The 21,042-nt window shown below is 41.5% G+C and overlaps 2 protein-coding genes across 6 annotated transcripts in view; both read left to right on the top strand.

The window, feature by feature from the left end:
• Positions 1 to 2,633, top strand: part of evi5b (ecotropic viral integration site 5b) — a 37,831-nt gene extending 35,198 nt beyond the window's left edge. For all 5 annotated transcript variants that reach the window (XM_071926201.2, XM_071926204.2, XM_071926203.2 and 2 more), the window contains one exon: positions 542 to 2,633. In XM_071926201.2, coding sequence (XP_071782302.1) covers positions 542 to 823 — 282 coding nt within the window. In that variant the 3' untranslated portion in view covers positions 824 to 2,633. The remainder of the gene's footprint in view (positions 1 to 541) is intronic.
• A 3,330-nt stretch (positions 2,634 to 5,963) lies between these two features.
• Positions 5,964 to 10,772, top strand: gfi1ab (growth factor independent 1A transcription repressor b). Its single transcript, XM_071926206.2, has 6 exons — positions 5,964 to 6,123; positions 6,872 to 7,060; positions 7,838 to 8,214; positions 8,842 to 8,979; positions 9,118 to 9,283; positions 9,707 to 10,772. The coding sequence occupies exons 1-6, from the start codon at positions 6,012 to 6,014 to the stop codon at positions 9,883 to 9,885; spliced, it is 1,161 nt and encodes a 386-aa protein (XP_071782307.1). The 5' UTR covers positions 5,964 to 6,011; the 3' UTR covers positions 9,886 to 10,772.
• The last annotated feature ends 10,270 nt before the right edge of the window (positions 10,773 to 21,042 follow it).

Genomic DNA, 21,042 nt, shown 5'->3' with positions numbered 1-21,042 from the left:
AGGTGCAAAGACGCGTAGGCTTATTTTTACATTGCCGTTTAGCCATTTACTGAAGTGTGTTTTTCTCTAAACTGGCCTCTGAACGCCTCTCTTCCTACATGTCTGTCTGTTGCATGGCAGGCTGACCCAGGTGAGTTGTGGCCTGGAACAGATGTGGTTCAAACCAGACCTTATATCAACCTCTTTGACCCACACCTCTTTGGCTCTCCCCAAATTCCTTAAGGCATGGTTATAGTGAACAAATTAGCCCATGTCTTATATCACATTGTACCCATTCCATTTTGGATAACATTTTTCTGCCTGCATGTTACTAGATTTGTGAAACTCATCCCCTTCCTTTTGTGGCAGTGATACTCATCTAATATCACTGATTGCCAAGCACGATTTGACCATATTGTGCTAGCAACGTTTTTGTGCATGTGGTGTCTGTGAGTAAGTCTTTGTTTTCCCTGTCAGGAGTGTATTTGTTTGGCCTGTTTTCGCATGCAGGATAAAACGGTCTTCGCTTTACTTCTAATGCCCGTCATGCTTCCCCTCACAGATTTGCTGCTTAAAAGGGCAGAGGGGCTTGCCCAGCCAGCCCGCTTTTGACGGGATCCACATCGTCAATCACTACGGGGGGGACGATGAGTCTTACCACTCCTCGGATGAAGATGGAGTCAAGGACCCCACCCTGCTGGACGCCCAACAGAGGAGCAGCAGCAGCAGCCGCATCAGACTGCATCCCAACCTGGAGGACACTGACAGTGAAGGCGAGGAGGACAGCGAGGCCCTGCGGCTCTCTGTCCCTTCCAGCGGCAGCCACAAGTCCACCACCGTGTGACCGGCGGCCGCTGCATGCCGGAGTCAGGACTCACTGGGGAAGAGGGCTGTTCCTGGTAGCCATCACAGTGGAGAATTCGGGGTCTTCAGCTCTGAATCACAAAATGGAATGCATCATCATTTCATATCATGAGAATCACACTTATGGAGTTTTTGTCTTTGTTTGTGTTTGCTTCCGTTTTTCTTCTTCTTCTTTTTTTTTTTTTGAGGGCAAACACCTGTTTGAGTACCACTGACAGCTGGCAGTGCATCATTCTGGGCCCCAGCAGAGAGCAACAACATGCAGATAGAAGAGCTTATTAGTCTCTGCTGGTCCAAATGACGACAGGGGGAACTACCAGGGAACTCCCGAACGTCGGTTACCCCCCACCCCCCCCCCACCCCACCCCCCCCCAGCTAGGTACAACACAGAGAAAGAGACTGTGCAATAAAACATTTTATGCTATACGACACACTTCACACAATGTGTTTTTATACTTTTTAATCATTTTTTTTAAATGAACATCAAAAATGTATAGATCCCTTTACTACTAAGTGTCCATCATGAAGAGGGAGAAATGATGTGAGTGGTTTGTATCACTGTGTTGTTCTGATGAGCTTGGTGAAGAGCCCAGTATCAAAAACCCTTGTATCAACCAACGTTGACTTGAGATAATGTCGACTTTTTGGCCTTAGCACATGATGCCACACGCCTTCCACCGGGGCTGGTGTACCACAAGGTCAAGGTGACGTCTGCATACTTGTATATATGTAAATGTTTTTGTTTTTTTTGTTTGTTTGTTTTTTTTCAATTCCTTTTGAACTTGAAAATATGTATCTAATGAATTATTACATATCTAATGTTTAGAATATATTGTACAATTCAGACAAAAGGGACATATTACTTAGTTTAATACGGTATCACAGACAAATCACAGATCTTTTCTTGAAAGGGTGTGGGGCCACTGAGGTGAAAAAGAAAAATGGATTTAGTCTCGCTTCATCAGAAGATTTCAGCTTGCCGTTAAATGAGCATGTTACTAGTTAAACTGAATTATCACTGCAGATAAAGGGGGCTGATTTCTAAGTACTGCGGCTTTTATGAGTTCTCCTGACCTTATATTCAAACTATGAGCCCCATTGGAAGTCAAGTAAGCACAGAGTAAGTACTTTGTGCTGATGATCAAACATGAATAATGTTGATCTTGTTTGGTAGCCTATATCACACCTTTGCACGGAAATGGATGACAGTCCAAGGGAACGTTTACTGGGAGATAAAGTTGGGATAACACAACATAGGACACTTACAACACAATCTAGGGCGGAATTAAGAAATTGGATGTCATGTTTTGCAATTGATGCATTGGGCATTTTGTCAAGTATTACCAAAGTAAGCACTATGTTGTGCTCATCCACAGGCCAGCTCCACTCCATTTCATATGCAAGGACCTGGATCTGCAAAACTATCCTTTCTTTTTTTTTTTTCCTCCGAATGTCCAGATCGAACACTAAGCCAGCTCCTCTGTTCTCAGCGAAGACAGAAGAGGTGGAAGTGAACACATTACATTGGAACCACAGCCTATCAGATTAGTAGCTACTGGCTGTCATCCTTCAGAGAAAGCAGAGAACATTATTTGTGGTTGGTGACAGTAATGTCCCTTCGACGAACAAGAAATCCTGTGCGGTTCGTTGGGAGAGGAACAAGTTATGGCACTTTTGAGCCTGCAGTGCACTAAGGACACACACGGCAACACTATGGAGCAGCCAGCACACTCTGAAAACATGATGAGATTGTTGTGTGTGATGAGTTCACAATAAACCGTTTGATAAACCTCTTGGCTGGTGTTTCTAATGTTTGAAAAATACAGTTAACCTGGCGCAGACTGAAATGTGTGCAGAGAGCTATAAGCACAAGTGGGATGTTTAGTCTCAACACCCCTTTCCCCCAGTGCAGATTCTTGCTTAGATTGACTGCTTTCAGGAAGTGATTTCTCGTGGTTTTCAGAGCTGAGCCTCAAGCACTAATCATTTCATGCAGAAAACCGCATTTTAAAGTGGCATTTCACTTCGGGCAGTCTGAACGATTAACGCAGGTTTGTAGCCTATCATTGACAAATGCTGATGGATGATGACTACATTTTTATTACACGCTGAGCATAGCCTAGTGCAAATACTTAAGGTTATCGTGGTTTTATAATGCAGTGATTGATACGGGGTTTTGCTGATATGTTGGCGCACTGACGAGGCATTTTGGTTCTGTTTATTGTAGGCGTAGTAAGACCTGAAACTTGCATTAGAATAAATTATTTCTAAAAAAAAAAAATTAAAAAAACTTTAAACTGAGATTCAGTGCCCCCTGCCACTTAACAGAATTAAGTTAAGGCTATCTTTAAATTGTTAGGATCAGAAATTAGGCTATTTCTGGCACAGGCCTACTTCCATCACCTCGACATTGATCGGTACATTTTTATTTAGGCTACAATCAATCTAACCTCAATTTGATATAAAACCCCATATCCTAGCTTTTTAACTAACCTTGTATTTTTTTGTCCAAATAGCAAAGGGGATCCTGAAGCGTTCATTAGAAACCAGACGGCATAAACCGAGGCTAGACGGTGCTATGTGGGCTGGGTTTTCACCTGCCGGGGCTTTTGTTGGAGAGCATTTAAATCTCACCGAATAGCAGCTCTGTCTTTAGGAAACCTTTGAATAAATTCGGGTGAAATATTAAAAGTTTATACAGCTATTCCGTTATGGTAAACTGGGTTTGCATAACTTCTGATTAATGAAACAAAACATAACTTTTCATTTGAACACCATCTACAGGCTTACACTTTTGAAGCCGCATGGCAGGATACCGGACTTCACAGAAACAGCATTATGAAAGACTGTCGCCCAAATTTGTCTGTGGCTATCGGCTAATTCCAGGCAGGTCTGTCTGCCTTCAGTTTTATCGGTAGAGCTTCATATCTTGACCGACATGGTGTCCGGATGCCGCGGCAGTGAGATGTCTAATCGACCCAGGGCATATGGTGCTTTGATTTCCTGCCCTTCATTTACAGATAGGCGACTTCGTTTTTAACCTGAAAATAGCCTATAGTAAAAATGTAGGCTAGTCACGCCTGTAAAGCTATTAACAGCTTATTATAATATCTCCATACCGTGTGATTTGATGCAGTGGATGTTAAACAGCCACATTAATAGAGTTTATCCACCTTTTAGGCTGACATGAAGCTTTATATGATAAAATCATATTAGGCTATATAGGCTATCAAACCGATGTAAGTGATGTAGGCTTTTTAGGTTTTTTTAAGAAAAAAAAAATCATGGCTCTGGGTGGAGTGCAGTAGCTACTGAGATATTAAGCAACAAAGATTTGACATCCCAGCTGGCAAAACAGTTATGTAGGCTACTTAACTTTAACTCCAACAGATTCTTAAAAATCCTAATAATAATAATGATGATAATAGCACCACCAAAGCATAAAATAACATCCAAAGATCATGAATATGTAGAGAACTCAAGAAAAGAAAACAGATATAGCTATACTACTAACTATACTATATAACTATACTACTAACCTTAGAATCCCAAGCTCACGAAATAATGTATTTTTGTCTGAAATAGGCCTATGTTGATTTTGCTTACATTGGTGGTTGTTTTCCTTATGTTGATTACCGACTGGATGTCCTAGTTTCTCATTATATCACTGGACCCTAATCCTACCCTGTCTTCACTTTATTGCGCTCAGTGGATGAAAGGGCCCTTGACGCGCTGGTCATCGAGCTTTTGTTCTGTCCCCAAACAGCGACTACTGTGCGTCCTGGGCGAACAGAAAACAAGTTGTCTCTGTTAGGCTTCTATTCAACATAACACCGCGGGTAATGCGAAACTGTCATGGCACCGCAGGGTGAGGACGGCAAGTGTCTGTCACTTAATAGCCATAGGCCAACAGACCAGGACAGAGGTTCCCAAACTTGTTCATGTCAAGGGCCCAAGGAACTTCACCTAAAAGCACTTTGTTGTTAGAATTTATCCAGAATTATATAGCCTAACTTAAGGTGTAGTGGGCAGTGAAACCTATGAGCAAAATCAATCTTACAGCCGTTTCTGTCATTGTGCTAATTGGTGATACCGTTAAGGACCCCTGGAGGTCCCCGGACCCCACTGTGGGAACCACTAGAGCTTAGACTGATTCACCAACACATACTAATGGGCTATTCCCATATTTTAGGCTACTTTGTCAACATGCCTGGTCTATATGTTTAGGAAAAAAATCTCCTATAACTGCTCAAGGGGGTAAACCCCCCTACTGGTGAAATGTATTAACATTGGCTACTTTTCATGTAAATATAAGTATTCATGTGCTACATTTTTGAGCATAAGACGAGACTGTTGTAAGTTCATAGTTTGCCCACTGCATTGCTGCAAGGCTCTTAACAGCGTGTCCAGGCACCCCGGGGTGCGCCTCCGCGTTTCCTCTCTCTCTGTCCACCCAAGATTGAGTAACGCATCGATAAAGCGTGTATCACTTATCTTGATTGCCACGGGCTTCAGCTCCCCCGGAGACACTGTAGTCTGATCCGAAAGACCTGGACAACCAATTAGCAGCTAGAGGCAGAAGACCGTCGGCTACACTGCAGAAAATGTCCATCTTTACAAGTCAATTAGTCTCATATTCAGGCTTACAATCTTATTTTTCTGAAAAAGAAATGTAAAAGATCTGCCAATTCCATGTGTCTGTTTCAGGATTTCCTTTCGATAACAAGTGTTGATATCTTCAAACAAGGTAAAGGCAACAACACTTCGCTAGTAGCCTATCAAGAAAATGACACTTGCCTCTGGAAAAAGTACCGAAACAAGTGGATTTGCATTGGAGAGAAGTGAAATTATCTCACCTCGTGCGGCAGATTTTTTTTCTACTTAGATAAGACGCATCACTGGATTAAACGACTCGTTAAAGTGGACATTTTTTGCAGTGTATGCGAGTTGAGCAGCCACCGCGGTGACACCTGTCCTCCCAACACCTGGCAGACGGGAGGGACAGTCTGCGCATGCTCCGCTGTCAGGTTGAAATCTCTTAAAGCACTTTGACCACACGTCCCAACCAGTAGAGATCAAATCTTTGCAGGGTGAAGACGAAGCAGCATCATCCGAGGAGACACGCCGATTGCTGGATTATCACTGATTTTCTCTGAACGCAGCGCAAAATGCCCCGCTCCTTCTTGGTGAAGAGTAAGAAGGCGCACAGTTACCACCAGCCCCGGACTTTGGAGGACGACTACAGCAGGCTGGATACTATATTAGCGCACATATGCTCAGGTATGTGGATATACACTGTGGGTTGTTTTGGTAGACTGTGTCCACACATCTTGAAATTATATCACATCTGACGATATATATAACGTTGTATTCAATCAAAATCATTGTTTTAAATCACAGCAAAATAACAATTTACAAGCATAACATGTTGTATATATATGAAATTATTATAGGCACAGAGAGAAATCTGTTCTCATGCGTAAAAGCCTCGCCAATAACAGTTCTGAGGACTAAAGAGCAGCGTGCTTTATTTGAGCAGGCCTAAAATAAGTGTTTTTTGTTTTTTACGATACAACAAAAATATTGTGTAACTGCTGATCTTTAGTGGGACAGTGGAATTGATCCTAATCTCCCTAACAAAAAATCACATCACTATAGTATTCCTATTGGGATGTATAGCGTGTCTGTGGCACTCAATTGTGAGTTTATAGCGACCTTATAATACTTAATGTTTTTTTGTTTTTTTTATCTTTTATGGTATCACTATAATATTTCTATAATAATATATTATATATAATATTATATTCCTAGACACAGTGTGTCTGTAGTACTCGATAGTAGGCTTATAGTGACCTTTTGATACTTTCTGGCATTTGTTTTTATCTCCTATATTTCTATAATATTCCTATAGGGACTTGCAGTTTTGTTGAGATATTTGTATAGCATTCTTCTGAAAATAGGCCTGTATATATTATTATGATGGTTCTTTTTCGACAGGGTGCTCACTGTCCTGTGCGTTTTCTTTCAGACACAGATAAGCTCCCGGAGGATACGGACAGCATGACGGTGGATGGGTACGGTCTCTCCCCCGACTCCCACCTCGTTGACACGGCTGATTTTTCCCCCAAATCCTCGCTGAGCTGTGGGGAAAGTGTGTGCGGACGCTCCTCGGACTATGAGGACTTCTGGAGGCCCCCGTCTCCCTCTGCATCACCTGGTACAGCCATGACACAGTAGCCTATAACAAAACATCCCATAATACCTTTTATAAGGATACATATCGCAACAACTGAGGAATAATAGGGACATTAAAATGATGTCTTCGGGCATAAAAAAATAGGCTAACCAAAAACTATGCTGTGATAAAAGTATAAACTCACTACTGAGCACCGCAGACACGCTTCAAGTCTCTATCAATATTTTATGATTATTATAGTCATTTTTCGTTATCTAAAATATGTTGTGAGCTTGTTGTTTTCCAGCACATTTAGGAAATGATTAATAATAATTCATGTGAAGTGGGTTCATGCAACATGATCTGGACAACATGATTTTCCCTAACGAAATATCACTATAATCTATGGAGACTTGTAGTGTCTTTGGTCCTCAATAGTGAGTTTACACTGACCTTATTGTAGCCTACTTTATGGCATTTTAGGTTATTTTTTTATCTTATATGGTAGGCCTATCACTATATTATTATTATTATTATTATTATTGTTGTTGTTGTTATTGTTATTATTATTAGAGAGGGAGATTTGCTGTTATATTTGTAGCCTATTCTTCTAAAACTGATTACTACTTCTTGGGGTTTGCTTGTTTTTCTATTGTTGGCAGTGAAATGCCTTTACGCCACATTTTGCAACAGTAGATGGCCTAAATGTGCTTTTATCGCCTCCTGCAGTAAACGTTCCCCCTCTTATTCGTCTATGTACCCAGTTTCCCCTCGGGGATGATTAAAATTTCATCCGGGCTAATCTATTTCCCACCGCAGTTGATTCTGAGAAATCCCTGTCGCCTCTGGTGGATGAGTCCCAGCCCTTCACGGTTCCCTTCCGGCCGTACGCCTGGAGCGGCTACCCGGGCCCCGAGCTGCGGCACCTGGTGCAGCAGAGCCTCCATCACGGCCTGGAGCTGGACCGGAGCCCGGCGCTGGCCTTCTACGGGGACAGGAGCGGCCACTCGGCCCTCTTCGCGGACAGGACGCTGGGAGAGGAAACCTACAGCGACTACAGGAGGCACGCTGCTGCCGGGCTGCTGTTTCCAGAGGGAGGCCTGCACGGGAAACCCCACGACGCGAAGGCCCAGTCGGACCTGCTGTGCTCCAGTCTCATCCTCAACGGCGCCTACAAGTGCATCAAGTGTAGTAAGGTGAGGGGGAAACAGACCTAGACATTTTCCTATCACACCTTTGTAGTGATAAATAAAACGGTGGGTTACCTGCGAACTCCAGTCACGGTGGTCATCATAAGAACAAACAACCACAAAACATTTTTGCTGCCCATAAATCAACATTAATTATCCTGATGGTTAAAGAAACCCTCCTGAAGTGTCTTTGAGCAAGATACTGAATCCCTACCAGCATCACCAGGGCTGCTGCTCTGTAACTCCCCCTGACCTTTGACCTCCCTGAGGGGAGCAAGCTAAAAGAGAAAACCTCAAAAGGGAACAATAACATATTTTATTACATTTTATTTTAGTTATTTTATTCAAAATGCAATCATATTTTCAGCAAAAGATTATTTTGTGGAGTTTTTTCACCTTTAAAGACACTATCTTCTCATAACTTGTATCAGTTTGATATTACTTATCATGATCTATACTGTAGATTTATATCATAAAGATTGTCAGCCTGAAACACTGAGTTAAGATGGGTTTACCCTCTACTAAATCCTGTCGTTGACAAAACCAGACTGTTTTCACATGGATCATTCTTTAGATTCCTGATTAATCTCTCCTCTCCAAAACCAATAACCTCGTGTCTTTTCTGTCCACCAGGTATTTTCAACTCCACACGGTTTGGAAGTTCACGTCCGCAGGTCGCACAGTGGCACCAGGCCATTTGCGTGTGAAATCTGCGGCAAAACTTTCGGACACGCAGTAAGCCTCGAACAGCATAAAGCTGTGCACTCACAGGTAACTTCATCGAGGATTACACACTCATCTTTGCCTATACATTCATTTCAGGCCTTCCGGTCTTTTCAACTGACCTTCAGTTTCAGGTTTATGTGCTGACTTGAAACCAGAACTAACTCATCTTTACTCACATTACAGGAACGAAGCTTTGACTGCAAAATATGCGGTAAAAGTTTTAAAAGGTCGTCGACTCTATCGACGCATCTCCTCATCCACTCGGACACTCGGCCCTACCCCTGCCAGTACTGCGGGAAGAGGTTTCACCAGAAATCAGACATGAAGAAACACACCTTCATCCACACAGGCAAGTAGAGAAAATACAGAAACACCTTGCAACAACATGAGTAGAGAGGATAAATCATCCTGCATGCTTCATGTGTCCGTTAAAGAATCGGTGCGCAACTGGCTGCGAGCCTGTGCGTAAATGTCCCAAATATTCTTAAATATAGGCTGAACTTTAAATCATAAATAATAAATATAAACTTTATTGATCGAATAACATAGAATAACATAAATAATTAAAACAATGGAACATATTGAAAATAACACCGAAAATATAAAGATGTGTCGGATGCGCAAATGTGCATCAGGTGTACAGATGTGGAACAAATATAAGCAATTAACATTACCATTTGGATTTATAGTTATGCGCAGAATGTACCGATGAAGCGAACTTCATTGGAAGTGCAAAACGGCCCAGTGACTGATTTGTGTTTCTGTTCTTCAGGTGAGAAGCCGCACAAATGCCAGGTGTGCGGGAAAGCGTTCAGCCAGAGCTCCAACCTCATCACGCACAGCAGGAAACACACGGGCTTCAAACCTTTCGGCTGCGACCTCTGCGGCAAAGGTTTCCAGAGAAAGGTGGATTTGAGGAGACACAAAGAAACGCAGCACGGACTGAAATGAACTGTTTGAACATGTTTACTGCAGAAATGCCCACAACACGTCATTTAATCCATGGAGTTAGTCTTAAAATCGTGTTTTTCTTAAAAACAAGTGAGAAAATCTGACAGTGGGGTGAGGTCATTTCGCTTATTTCTATTTCCAATGCAAATCAACGTTTGAGGAAATTTCTAGTGTAATTTTCTTTTTGAAATTTCTAGTGGAGTGATCCGCTTTTATTGCTTTCTTTCAACATACTGTCATTTATTTCTAAAAAATTCTCGGAACAGGTGAAACTGCATTGGAAACAGCTTTAATTAGCTCACCCCGACTTGTTTTTTGTTTTTTTTTAAACAATATTTAAAGACTGAAACTAAAGGACTTGTTAAGATGGACATTTTGCAGTGTTGAGACGTCGACAACACTAGGTTATTAAATACTACTGTAGATTTTTATGAAAACCCAGAAAACCAGAGATAAGCTGTGAACTGTAATGATAAGCCTATTTGTAAGGCGTGATAGTTGAATTTGTCATGTTCGTATGTTGACTGGATGCCTAAGACATTTGCTGAGTGTATGAATCCCATTTAATGGGCACTAAACCCAAAATATTTGTACTCACACATAATAACCGGATCGGCAATATAGCCATCAAGAAAACTCGATGAAAATCTGCGCCTCTCCAAAGAAGAGTGGCATTTTGTTTTCAGTTCAGGGCGATGCTGGCAAAACAGTCTCCGCAGACTGTGTGATTTAATAAACATAAGGGTTAAACCCAGACCCGAGGCCGGTTCTCTAAACTGTTATCTTCCAAGTTTCCATTTTGCACATTTTCTTGTCAGTATGAACGTTCTGTCGTTTACTAATAAACATTTTAGATTATTTTACTTTCCAGTTGTTGTTTGAGTGAAATGAAAACTGCAATAAAATTGTGGAATGAAACGATTTAAGCTGATCTTTTCCTAATGAATAGCTACAATAGGACAGGCAAATCTCCAGAGAGTGAATCATTAAAATGACCGGATTAAAATCTGTCCAAATTTACAACTTCTTACTGATCACGTCGCTCAGGCTTAATCAGCCACCTGGAATTAAAGCAGAAGAAGAAAAAACACCTTGCAGCAGAGCTCTAGTCCCATGTTACAGTTTTCTCTGCTACAATGTCAATGATAATTACCGATGCCTAAAAATGAATGCTGGCTTAGGCTATTTAAACACAAATGATCTTCACTTTTCTTAAAACAGAGATGTTGTCATGATTACAAACCAAAACAGACCTGTCTAATTAGTGCATGCCTTACACAATTGTAATTGCCGTTGTCATTTTGTAGAGACTGAAGACCATTACCAGTATTATTCAATTACTTCATAGCTTTACTGTGAAGTAATTTATCTTTCTCAGGCTTTTATCGTTCAAAACACTGGAATAACTGATGGACTAATTGATTTAGGGCGAGTCTCATTGACTCGGGTCCGCCTCAAAGTAAACAGCGAGGAGACCACAAAACAAGTCATATAATTCCTTGGACTTCTGTTTGTTTGTTTTTTTATTGATTTTAATCCTTCATCTACAATCCACAAAACAACAGCAGGAAGACACCTGGCTTTTAACCTGTTTGTAGTTTATTAAAACATGAAAACAAAGGAAGGGAAGGATTCTGGCAGCGCGCTGTATTCATGTTCGTGCTTTTTATCGCCCAGAGGCTACTATGGATCGTGTTTGTTTTGACCATTGTAGTTTGTTTGAACCTTAAACATTGCCTGAGCAGATTTAACCGTTAACCAAATGCTTTTATACCCGCATAGCTGTTTTTAAAACTGAGCTTTTGAAAGAACTGGCTCAGCCCCAGATGAGGCATCACAGCTGGGAACTGAAGCTTGCACGACTGGGATGATCATTACTAATTACTTCACAGCTTTAGTTTGAAATAGTTCCTCTTTTGTTAGGATTTTATTGTTCAAAAGTTTAGAATAAGCGATGAGCACAAATTGATTTCACTCTGAGTGGATCACAGGACTATGACCTCCAGTCACTCATGATCAAAAGGTAAACAACCACTAATATGAACTTATATGAATATATCAATTTGAATTTTCAGAAGATAATTAATTTATGCGTCCCCCCCCCAAATATCATCATATAATTTCCATCAGTTTGGTACTCCTTACTATGATGTAGACTGAATTTTGGTCATAAACAGATGAGTTTTTAGGTGAGTTTAACCTCCATTGCCTCCATGATGTCTAGACCTAAACAACTCTTATCTCATTAATTTAATTCTTTTTTTTTTTTTTTTTACAACTTCTGCTCTTATATACCTTATCTCTGAATTACACAAGAGAAAAAAAAGAGAGTGAAACAATCAGTTAGTCGTCCTTCCTCAACATTGATTGAAATCACTGACTCACAAGGATTTTCTATGCCTCAGTTCCCCCAAAATCGTACAACATCCAGGCCTGCAAAAATACTGAATATTTTAAACCCCAAGATGAACAGACTACAGGAGAACAGGAAAAGGCATGCTCATTTAAACTAGGTGGGTGGGTGGGTGGGGGTGTAGCTGAGCAACTTGGCGCTACTGGCTGGGAAAGAGCCAAGCAACTTATTCTCTTTAAATAAAAAACCTTGGAAACTTTAGTTTGGAAGAGGCTGACATTCCCAATTCTAAAATGTCAGCAGGTCTAATCGACTTACAGAACTACAAGACTCACAGATGAATCAAGAGTGATGCTGACATCAGAAAAGGAGACACTCTCTGTTCACTCTGATCTGACTGATTGAGGCTGCTTCTGTATCTGGGCATTGGGGAATTTGACTCTGTTGAAATGAAACCGAGTTTGCCATTAAGTGCCTTTAACACTCTGAGGCAGCCTCAAGCCACCATCAGCCATTTCACGTGCCTCTGAAAAAAAAAAAAACACTGGGCAAGTTTCTCAGGTCTGACGTCACGCTGGTGTGTAGCGCAGGTATGAAGGTTTGATTTGTTTTGCCTCTTCACTTCACTGAAGCGCAGGTTTCTGGATCAAACTCCTCTCACATAACATTTTCCGAACACAAAATATATACTGTACGATTCCCTCTGAGAGAAGCTTTTCAAGCAAAATCTCTGAGAGAGGCTTTCCAAGCAAAGTCTTCAAACGAGCCATTAGGCTGGCCAGATTTCCTCCAAGGCCACGGGTGGATTTTTAAAGCATTACCCCACTGCCCCGAGGCATATCAAATATGAATAGAATACGGCTCAATCGATTCGAGTGGGCGAGTAATCAGAGCGTTGCAGTCTGAGGCTCAAATCTAGGCCTTCGTGTTGGTCCTGAAGCACACACACACACACACACACACACACACCACACACATGCACAAGGCACATGCACAATACACACACAAACGCAGGCACACATCCGTACACACACGCCCACACATGCATACACACAGAGCTATGATTGAATTAATTTTTCTTGACATAGCAGACATAGTTGTGCAATTAGAAAGTTCACTATTCTGGGTTTGGTGGTTTTGGATAATTCATTATTAATCTCAAATAACACATGAATTATAAAAGAAGGATTTTAGAGGCATACTTTGGTCTTTGATTTTTGGTTTGATTCTTGGTATCTCAAACAATTTAAAGAAGCTTAAATCCTCAATCTGGACTTACAGTTTTTCACAATTGTTTACACACTAAAACTGGAACTTGAGACACAATCACTAAAACCACAAACTCATGTAAGTCAAATCCCGAAACCAAGTCTGCAAACCTGCAAGCACATTTTCTGCTTTTCACTCAATTTGCAATTTTCAGTCACACTTTTTGCAAAACACTACACACAGTAATGTGTAGTTTTCTCTCGTTCTCTACATTAGACACAACATTCAAAAACTAAAATCGCATGTGTTCATTTGGAAGCACTGCCATCCCAAATGCTTAACTTCATTTACCAATTGGCCACATCCACTCATCACACATATAAACACTAATATCTGAATTGTTCACTCAGAAATCAGAGCTTTAGCACTATAAAAAAGGCCACAGGTGAGCTCTCTTGTTTTTGAGAACAATGGAAACCAATGTTGCAGTGAGAGCTAGAGGAAGAGGAGTGACAGTAAGAGGAGGAAGAGGAGGACGAGGACAAAGAAGAGCAAGGAGAACAGTTATCTCAGATGAGATCCGGGTCACTTTGGTTCACCATGTGGTCGACATGGGTTGAGCATGAGGGAGGCTGGGCAGAGAGTCCAGCCCAACCTGAGCTTCACTGCTGCTTCTACTATAAAGAACAGTAGCATGGTGTAGAGAGTAGGCTACATGCCTGTTACGCCTCTCTACACCATGCTATCGTTCTTTATGGTATACTATAGTGAGCCTCAGTGATGGTTGGCCTATGTTACAGTAATGTGTCATTTCATATTGACAAATAGAAATATTCTTGTACCCTAACCAATCACATCATGTTTTTAGATCTTCTGCAGAACTGAGAGACGACCAGTCTGTGTGAACATGGCTTGTGATGTAGATGAGCTGCTGTCCGACACAAACAGTAGGCAGGATGCAGTATCATTTTTTATCCTTTTTTTTTACAGAAAACCTTTTTTTCTTCTGTTTTTCTCCTACTGCATTGTGTTTTGTATGTAGAGCACTTCACATATCCAACACATATTCAAGTGTTGAAATAAAGTATTTGTGATTTAAATAAAGCATTTGGGGCGTAACAATATTTGTGTACCGGTATATATGCATTACTGTAACAGCCTTAACAGGGCTGCTGTGCATACGTCTAACTCTGAACATGCAAAAGGCATAAGCCTACTGATGAGATATTCATAATAGTGTTTTCCGTTGAGCACATCAGTGTGTAGTTGGTTGTTAGAAAGATGTATTCATTTGATGGTTGTGTGCCATTTTATTACAAAATAACATTTTGAAAAGAGATAAAATGGTTTTGAATGCAGTGTTTCATTTTGCCAGTGATTTGTGGAGTTTTGCATTTTGTGTTAGTGGTTTTGTGTTTTGTGTTTAGAGTTTTGAAAAAAGGAGCCCTAGTTTCAGAAAATGTGTGTAAGCAATTGTGAAAAACTAATCAAGAATATTAATGATTTTTTTCCCCGATTACCTATGACAGTGCCTCCTTTTTTCAAAAGAATGTGGAATAGACTATGAATGGAATAGGAGAGGAGACACCTCCATACAAACAGAAGGATTTCCACAAGAGAAGATATGTTCCTCAGTCAATGTCAGTCTGCAATCAACTCATTCACGAGGTGTGTAAAGACTACCAGTCAAAACCTCAGAACCTTTTAAGCCAAAGTACTTCTTTTGTTCAGCTGGAAATGATTACAAAACATTTGTTTGAGGGTTTATTTTTTCATGTGCAGAAACACACTTCTTGAAATGGGACGTGATAACTGCAGGAGAGACGTTATCACAGGTCAGCAAGCAGAAAAAACACTAAACACTTTGTGAAACCAGACCCCGTCTCCTGATTTACAGCTGTGATACGCGGCCTGCTGCACTAGACTAGACAGAATCTGCTCAACACGCATCACACACACACACACACAGCAACATCTCATAGACAGAAAGATCACACCCAAGCCACTGGCGAATAACTGGCACCAGCAACATCTGGCGAATGGCAAATGCTGAGTGCAAGAATAATATCTCATTCATGGTGAGAAAAGATAGGAAAGATATCATGAAGAGAGAACAATTGTGATTATTTCCTGAGGGCGAGCAGAGTCGTTGTGTGTACTGTAATAATAATGCGGTCGGTGCTCTCACGCACTGATCAGCAGATTTCACACAAGTTTGACAAGTTGTGCAGAGAGATACGTTAAGAGAGCTACGGGATTTCTGTCGGCAAGATGATGAGAAGACGCACTGATCAGTATCCTAACATACTGATCAATGCCTCTTGAAGATGGAAAGAGGATCAATGAAAATGAAAACCAGGTGCTGGATAGAAAAAAAAACCCTGAAGATTGCCGATATGCTATATTTGTTTTTGAAGCACATTCACACATTTCAACTGGGAAAGTTGTTGATGCTGTGAGAGAGAGAGAGAGGGAGAGAGAGAGAGAGAGAGAGAGAGAGAGAGAGAGAGAGAGAGAGAGAGGAACTTTCCTCCTCACCTGGCCCCTCCCTCCGCTCTGCTTGACACGGCAGATAGTTGGGACGGACCAGGAGAGGCAGCGGGCTCACATAGGACACAGCTCTTTTGTTGCAAAGGCTTATTCATTATTCACCTGATCTGAAAAATAGACTGCAAGCCAACTGCACAGCTGTCATCAAGCAGCAAGGCGTAGACACAAATTATTCATGACTCGGGGAAAGAAAAGGCAGGAGAATGAGAGAAAAATAATAACAAGAGACACCAGTGAAGCGGCTGACAGGCCGAACATGTGTGGGAGAGCCGGCCTCTTCGGGCTGACAAGCTTTCTCCTGGAGCCACTGGACTCTTTTTAGGACTCACTCACACCACACACTTTCACTACACATGCAGAGGGAACTATAGATGTGTGTGTGTGGCTTCTATTGTTTCACATAACGGTACACCATTAATAAATCTATTTTTCACTATTGAGTTTCTCTATTAAGTTTTAATAGTCATATATGAGGTGCCATGTTCTCTTAGTTGATTTTAAGTAACTCATAGTGTCATAGCAGCATATATTTTGAATGAACTATGGATGTATGTGTGGTTTCATGTGTTTTATATTGTTTTACCTAACGTTACACCATTATTAAATCAAATTTTCTCTATTGTTTTAATAATCATATATGAGGTGTCAAGTGTCTCATATATATTTTGAATGAACTGTGTGTGTGTGTTTATATGTGTTTTATATTATTTTAGATAACGTTACACCATTAATAAATACATTTTTCTCTATTGTGTTAAGTTTTAATAATTATGTATGAGATGCCCTGTTGTCTTAGTTGATATCTCATAGTGTCATAGCAATAAAGGATCTCATAGCAACCTCTAGGACTATATGACACATTCAGCCTCATGGAGGTTTGGGGGTGGGGGGGGGGGGTGGGGCGGTGCTTACTGAGGACCTTGTTTTCAGTTTTCAGGCCTGTTTATAATGGCATGTCCCATGGCTGCCAGCAGACTAATCCGTCACTCCAGAGAGGCTGTGAAGTGACCAAGGTGTTTGTGTGTGTGTGTTTTGGATCCTGAAGCCGTGACCACACACACACACACACACACACACACACACCAGTGACATCAGAATCAAATGAGAACCGACATTTTTCTCCAGCCGCCTTGAAAGCTTTCCATTAGCCCCGCTCTGCTCCGAGGGTCTGGGGCCCTGAACAGCATGTGTCCATAGGATGGGGTGGGTGGGTGGGTGGGGTGGGGGGTTAGGGGAGACCCACAAGTTTGATGAAAGCGGGGGTTGCAAAGGCCGTCTGCTCATTTAAAGACATGTTTATCCGGTTCATTTAGCATTACATATCACTACACAATTTGGATGTGAGCTGTCACTCAGGAACAAAAAGGCTCTTCTGCTGCTGCTCAGTTAGGACTTCTGTCTGCCTCAGATTCCTCTGCTCTCTGCGCTGCATTTCTGGGTGATTTTACACATACAATACTCTCATACTATATTCTGTACTTGCACATGTAAAATACAAAAAAACCTTTGTGTTCAATCCTAATCCTTTTACCGCATCTGCTGCTGCCATCACGATCCTGCCTTACTGGCCTTGTTTCATCTTTATCTGAAGTCATGTCTAATAACAAATGAATCCTGAAGGTGACATTAAAAGGATCCACTTTTGGTTAAAAGGCATGATAACAAAGGATTCTCTTAAGGGGAAAGAAAACACATGGAAAGGGAATCCTTTGAACCTAAGTGGCAAGAGAGAGCGCTTTACAGCCTTTTAGTGAATAGTCGATACTCATGTTCATTCATAAGAAATAGGTTTTACATCGCTTACAATATGTCATCTAGTGTGCAGAATGTAAAGCTATGAGGTTCATCCGCAAATCCTTGCATACTACACAGTTAACACGCTAAAACACTAAACTGAATAACGCTAGATTAAGATTGTGCCATTACCTGTGCAGTAAAATTTAAGCAGCAATAACACACTACTTGTAAAATAATTTTGTGATGAGTTTACTGGTACAGCACGCTCATTAATAAGTGGAATACATACTGCTCTAATTTCCATTTGTGTAACACCATTCAAAATGTGTTCAACACATCTAAATTACAATGTAGTTATGAATAAATAAACAAATCAAAGATGTACAGTACAATGCATTCTTGTGTTGCCAAAATGTTAATACAGCAGTAAACAGTGTTATTACACAGCAAAGTCTAGGTATTTCTCCAATACCAAATAATTGAATGTTAAGTTTCTTTGTCAAAAAAAACACACAAAACCTCTTTCTGCCTATCTTATCTATGCAAACAGCATATGATTTGGGAGCGAGCATGGCAGCACAAGATGTTACTTTGTGATACAGTCATACACTTAACCAGGCCTGATTGCGGCTATGAATCTTTCTAAAAAATTCATAAGATCCATTTCACAAATGACCAAGCCAAGCGTGCGCCTGTATCCAAATAGCAGAGAGAGAGCGAGGCGAGGAAGATCTATAAGGGGAGCCGGAGCCGGAGGAAGGAGGACAAAATGACAAAGATTTATTCTCAGCCATGATCAAATATTTATGCTGAGGCATTCAAGTAAAGTTACTTTTTGTGTTCTGATTTAATGAATGATTTGAGCGGTGGCAGTGCTGGGAGGCACAGATGTTGGGTTTGCTGAAGCCTGCGCTAATGCCCATTCAGGGGGCCGTGTGGTCATGTGTCAGACTGCAGCAGGATCAAAGCAGAGTAATGCCATCGTGGGGATCACAGCATAGAGGAGAAGGATGGTAAGTACTTCCCCAGGCCCAAAGGTCTTCCACAGAGAGAAAGAGAGAGAGAGAGAGAGAGAGAGAGAGAGAGAGAGAGAGAGAGAGAGAATAATTAATATATTAATATTCTGTCTAAATTGAAGAATACTGCAGCAGCATGGGTGTCATTAATGACTTTGACAGTTTTTCTCCTACTTCATTCATCAATCAAGGGTCAGTTTATTTCAAATACGATGTGAGACTGAATGATTAGCCCACCTATTTTTTTTCCACAACATTAAGTCAATATCTCTGTTATTTTTTTCCATATCTTAATATGCTGCCAGTCACTCTGGTAGAGGCAGGGCCACTTTACAATGGCTCTGGCTCTACAGTAGGATTGATCCAAAATGACAAAGCCACAGTCAAAGGAAATGGATCCAGGCAGTGCTGTGACTCTCCCATTCCCCCTCTGGCATCCTCTGAAACATTAATGATCACAAGGAGAATCTGATCTGGCCATCTTTACTCTGAGTTTTATCTTTACTCTGAACGCCTCGCCCACCAATAATATTCACATAACCTCATGAGGTGGCCTCTGGGGTGGGATATGAAGGAAGCATCGATTAGTTGTGTCAAGCAATTATGATAAATAACAGTATAGATTTACCCAAAATGAAGTATAGATTCAGTGGGTTTAGTCATCTCAAAATAAACAAATGAGCAAACAAACCAAACATAAATGAAAGAATTATTAAAAAAATATGCTTCTACAGCAAGCATTCTAACTGGTAGCCAAACAAAATATTCCAGAGAAAAGTTATTAAGTCTGTAAATTCAGAGAAGGGCCGGATCAGATGACCTGAAAGGAAGCCGTGAGTGGGCAGAAAGTGCCAGGAGACATCTGTGGCAGGTGAAATAGAAATTGTAACACTCGAGCGAACACTTAAACGGATAAAGGGAGGTTTTTAAAAAAAAAAAAAAAAAAAGGCTAAAAGCCTCCATCACTTCCAACAAGACATTGGTACCCCAAACACAGTGTGTCAGCATCTTTAAACACCGGAGATAAGGGGAGATGACAAAATCGCTTTGACAGCCAGTTCACATGTAACATCTCCGATTCATCCACCTTGGGGAGTTGCTGGGCAGTTTTACCCCATTGCCGGGGGAGACCAAGCCTCGTGTGTGATCGCAGAGTGGGCTTGGCCGTGCTTGTGCGCCACGACATGCGCCACTTATTGATCAGAGTCAGACAGGGTGTCAGTCTCCACAGCCCAGAGATACAGCAGGCAAGCAGCAGTTATCTATGTCTATTAAGGCGTCCGCTCTGTGTGTATTGATTGGGAACAACTCGACACTGGGAATTGTCATCAAAATGCCGATTTACAAAAGGGCGAGCAGGCTCTGGTGAAGGCTGCATAGTCCAGGCAGTATGGATTTGTTGATGCAGTTCCCCCCAAGCGGCACTCAATACCAGACAGATGCTGCCGTCCAGGAAAGACCGAGGCGTCTGGCCCGGGCCTTTGTCTCACCTTGGGAGCTTTCACCTCATGCTACACTGGTAGATGAAGCTGCATTACGCCATGTTGAAAGATGTGAAAAAAGGACTGAACATTCCCGCAATGGCCTTTGCCAGAGTACAAACAAATGTTCGCTAAACACACTCACACACTCAGACCGCACCCTCGCAGCCCCTCCCTTCAATTGTTTGCTACAGTGGCAAAGCTTTTACAAAAAGGGGCCAAGGTCAAGATTTTCCCTTGTGAGACCAGCATCTCCATTAGCTCTCAGTTCACTGGGGTATCTCTTTTCCCCCTTAAAACTATTCCACTTCTAGCCTCCACTTCCAAAGACCAACACCAGCCGTGAGTGGAAAAGAAAAAAGAAATAGATGGCTCATGCAAACTCGCCTCCACCTCACTAAAACACTGACTCAAACATGTTTTTTTTAGATGCCAACTGTGCAACGTTCAAATTCTGTGTGCAATTACACTTCTTAAGATCATCTGGATCAAAGAGCAAAGCAGCAATCACAAAAGCAAATCTGGACTGTATAAAAATATATATATATATCTTTGCTTGAAATCAAATGCATCGGCCCAGCTCAGAAAGCAGCAGTGTAGCTGAAGCGGGGGCCCTTGGGAGAGGCCCTAAACATGGCAGTTTTTCTTGACAAGCGCAGGGGGCCCGGGGAGGTTTTGGGCAGACAGGAGAGGCTGCAGCAGTCTGAGGAGGCCTCAAGGGGAAGCAGACGGGATAAATAGTTCACTTAGAACCTCTTGCTCTCTAAGAGGTCACCAAGGAAATAACGGCAGGGAAAGGGGAAACGGGGAG

The sequence above is a fragment of the Centroberyx gerrardi genome, chromosome 9 (genome assembly GCF_048128805.1).
Source record: "Centroberyx gerrardi isolate f3 chromosome 9, fCenGer3.hap1.cur.20231027, whole genome shotgun sequence".
Taxonomy (NCBI): domain Eukaryota; kingdom Metazoa; phylum Chordata; class Actinopteri; order Beryciformes; family Berycidae; genus Centroberyx; species Centroberyx gerrardi.
The sequence above is the reverse complement of the archived record's forward strand: the minus strand, read 5'-3'. Positions and strand labels throughout refer to the sequence as shown.

Excerpts from the sequence above, each read along its gene's own strand:
- gfi1ab (XM_071926206.2), top strand. The coding sequence starts at position 6,012 with ATGCCCCGCTCCTTCTTGGTGAAGAGTAAGAAGGCGCACAGTTACCAC. Across the intron at positions 8,980-9,117 it reads ATAAAGCTGTGCACTCACAG|GAACGAAGCTTTGACTGCAA; the intron begins GTAACTTCATCG and ends CTCACATTACAG. Across the intron at positions 9,284-9,706 it reads ACACACCTTCATCCACACAG|GTGAGAAGCCGCACAAATGC; the intron begins GCAAGTAGAGAA and ends TCTGTTCTTCAG.